General features: G+C 51.2%; 1 protein-coding gene across 1 annotated transcript; it reads left to right on the top strand.

The window, feature by feature from the left end:
* The first annotated feature begins 2,577 nt into the window (after positions 1 to 2,577).
* On the top strand, positions 2,578 to 3,349 carry LOC132651419 (pro-adrenomedullin-like). The gene is made up of 3 exons (XM_060376630.1): positions 2,578 to 2,666; positions 2,818 to 2,967; positions 3,157 to 3,349. The coding sequence occupies exons 1-3, from the start codon at positions 2,578 to 2,580 to the stop codon at positions 3,347 to 3,349; spliced, it is 432 nt and encodes a 143-aa protein (XP_060232613.1).
* Positions 3,350 to 3,703: the final 354 nt, after the last annotated feature.

Raw genomic sequence — 3,703 nt, 5'->3', positions numbered from 1 at the left:
TTTATCTAAGAGCATATTTGGCGATCATTGTTCGAAGCCAGAGCTAACCTCAAGTCACCTACTTTCCTCAGAGAGGAAGCAAGGAGGCAACGAGGTCCGGCCTGGCAAGATTTTCTGCACATAGAACCCTCAAGATTGGTAGAGGCTGGAGAGAGGAGTTCAGCTTATGAGACATGTCCTGGCTGTGAGCCAACATCTGGCTGTCCTTGACTTGGATAGACTGGACCAGGGAAGTGAAAGTAAGACCTGATGTGGCTCAGGCCCAGATGGAAATTCATGACAGGTAGGTCACATCCTCAGAGAGACTGACAGAGGGTGCATTGACAGTTAATCCAGTGATGAAGTGAAAGGAAGGGCGAAGAAAGGACAGAAGCCAGACAAACTATAGTGAAGATGGTGCAGACAAACCACCACCTTAGTGGGGCTGCTGCATTGACTGTCATGGGACCCAGAAGGCCCTAACGAGGGCCAGTTCATCAAGATCCATATCTCAAGCCCCTACCAGAAGCAGAACCTGGAATCTGTCCCCTGCCCCAGGTGGAACTCAGAACTCCTCTTCTAGGAAGATTCCCAGAATAAGTAACCTCAGTGCAGCCATTTATCCCCTTGGTTCAAAGTTCATGGTTTATTCTGGAGAGTGATAACTGGGCTGAGCCAGCAGTGCTCAACCCAGGCCTTCCTTTGAGCAATGTCCATGGGACACAGTGGCCAGCTGGCTTTGTGTGTGGTCTCAGATCTGGTAGGAATGTTGGAGATCTGCTGGCCAGGATATGAATCAGACAGAGCTTATCTGTGTCCAGATCACTAAGACTTGAGGCTAGCAGCTGGGTAGATCATATCTTTAACTTCAGGGACCTTCTAGGAAACTTGCCTGCAGAGCTATGCCTTGTTTCCCTATTTGGCTCTAGAAGGGAAGAAAGTGAACTCAAGGATCCATGAAGATTACAAATCAGAGGCAAAAGTGTTTGAGCTGATTCATCATGAATTAGCACATACCTCTGGGCGGGGGCAAGAATTTTCTTCTTCACCCTTGATGAGAATGATGACCCCAGCCAGAAAAAATACAGCCCTCTCACCCACACCGCTGTCTTTTAAGTTTGGGTTCTAAAGCTTCCCACCTTTAGTATGACTGGGCAATATACTTCCAATCTTTGAACTTTACTTTGATACATGAGAACCCCAGTTCGGGAGCATGTATAAGATCAAAAGAGACAGCAAGTAGCACACATGTAGTACTAGTGTTCTCCCTGTCAGTCAATCCTTATGTTTGCAAATGGGTGAATGAAGGTAGTCAGGCCAATTCTCAGGTCACAGCCTTATAAGGATATAGCATTATGAGGAAAACAGAACTATCTGTCTTCCTAATTTTGGCTATTCCTGTATTTCCAAATAGGAATGTGAGTTCTCAATCTTCAGATAACTACCCTCTCCAAACCCTAATTTTCAATTCAGCTGTTTCCAGCTTTGCCCTTATTACGAAATCTTGCTAGCCAGGACCTAACCCTTCCAGGTATACTCTGCATGAAGAGGTAGGGATCAAGGCCCAGCCAGGTGCTAAGCTGGCAGGGGGCAAGGCCCATTTGAGGCCTCAGCTCCCCAAGTCTAAGGTCTAGGTTAGCCACGTGTCCCGCCTGTCCCCCAGTTCTTGCAGCTCTATCCTGAAAGCGCAGACCAGCACCCTGGGGTGTAGTCTCTCAAGGAAAAGGATTCCTCTAACCCAAATTGTTCTGGCTTTCTTTTCCTTCTCACTGCATGAGCCCTAAGCCAGGAAATAGGGCAGCGGAAGTCCTGCACCAGTCTAATCTCTCGACACCGATCTCCGAGATGCCTGGCCACAAGGGACCTCTACCCTTACCCCTATACCCACAGGCAAGCTTCTGGGCAGGCCTTATCTTAGAAGCCAGCACACTGGAGGAAAGAGAAGCCTCCAGGGCAGAGCAGGCCCTGACAGCCCCTTAGTGTATAAAATGCTGGAGCTGGCTTTGGCTGTTCAGTGGTTTATTGGTGACACTAGGCAGGAGAGCTCCAGAGTTACCGCTCCTGGTGTTTCATCGCAGTGAGTCTTGGACTTGGGGGTTTTGCCAGGGTCAGCCAGACATCTCAAACTTTCTCCTATTGCTTGACAACTTACTCCTTCAGCAGATAGGGACCGCTGTTCTCCAGCGTGTTGGGGAGTGGGGTGTGGCTTTGCCAAATCCCCAAAGCTTGGAGACCTGGACAAGTGGATCCCACAGGGATCCACTGTAGAGCACACCTCATGTCCCAGGTCTAACTCATGCACCCTGCTCTATCTCACCTGAAATCTGTGGGCCAGGATCCTAGGACTTGAGTTGGAGACCTCTGGAAGCCTGGCACTCCGGCTTCCTTTGCTTTGCTTGTCACCAACCTGACCAGCCCAAAAGCCTCTGGGTGCCTCTCTGCTCCAAGAAGAGAAAATCAGCAGAACCAGGCAGAGCGCCTCCAAGATGCTCCCCCTCCTGCCACTGCCCTTCCTTCTGCTCCAGGGCTGTGCAGCTGGCCCGTTTGAAAACCCTCAGCTTCTTGCTCCTTTCCAGGGTATCTGAGCATCTGCACAGAATGAAGCTGGTTTCCATCATCCTGATGTTTCTGGGTTCACTCGCCTTTCTAGGCGTGGATGCTGCACAGCCAGAGGATGTGTCCTTGCAGTGAGTTTGGGGCAGTGCTTTCTTCAGTCCTAATACATGGCGGTCATGGAACAATGAGTGATGGCCTGGAGGGGTTAGAAGGAAGTGGAGATGGGAGCTGGCCGGGACATCACTTGAACTCAAGCCAAACACACCTGCTTGTGTTTTCTAGGTGGGATAAGCTGGCACTAAGTAGTGGAGAGATGGAACTTCAGGCATCCAGCAGCGATTCCTCAGAACTCACTGGTGGGGAGACAGTTCCTATGGAGACTTTTGTTCTGGACCAGGAGAAGGAGAGCACACCTAAAACTCCACAAGCCAGGTAACTACACCCTCTGCAGAGGATGTGCCCTTTCGACTACCCAGGCCCCGGGCGGATTGTCCAGGCCAGACTGCAGCTCTGGTGGAAGGAGCAGGTCCCAGGTCCTCAGGTTCTGTTTGGCTCTGGTCCGAGGTGCTTAGGGCCAAAGCCCTGGTTGGTTAAGTTTCAAGTGTCCTTCCTTCTCTGCAGCACTCCAAGCTCAGCCCACTTTCGAGTCAAACGCTACCGCAAGATGATGAACCCTGGCTCCCACAACTCTCGATGCCGCTTTGGGACCTGCATGTTGCAGAAATTGGCCCAACAGATCTACCAGTTGACAGACAAAAGGAAGGACCCTGTTGCCCCCAAAAACAAGATCGGCCCTCAAGGCTATGGCCGTTGATGCCGGCGTTCTCTGCCGGAGGTCCTCCAGGCCCAGTCTGTGATGTCCTCCCAAGAGCAGACACAGGCAACCGCAGCCTCCGGGACCCACTGAGTCATCCCTAAGCGCTTTAGGATTTAGTTAAGGGTGGCAGCATTGAACAGTTGGGGTACTTTCCCTTTGGCACCTGCTTTGCACCAGGGAGGACTGAGTCAAACCTGCAGAGATCTGCCTGGCTGCCCCTAACGGGGTAGAGGAACCCAAGATCAAGCCAGGCTCACCACACACACTGAGAAGTACAGACTGTTACTCTTCGGGCAGGGTTCTGAGCCGCTGCCTAGCCTGCTCACAAACTGGTTTCTCACGGGGATAATA

This window comes from Meriones unguiculatus, assembly GCF_030254825.1.
Source record: "Meriones unguiculatus strain TT.TT164.6M chromosome 13 unlocalized genomic scaffold, Bangor_MerUng_6.1 Chr13_unordered_Scaffold_92, whole genome shotgun sequence".
NCBI classification, from domain to species: domain Eukaryota; kingdom Metazoa; phylum Chordata; class Mammalia; order Rodentia; family Muridae; genus Meriones; species Meriones unguiculatus.
Note: the sequence above shows the minus strand (reverse complement) of the source record. Positions and strands in the feature narration are given on the sequence as shown.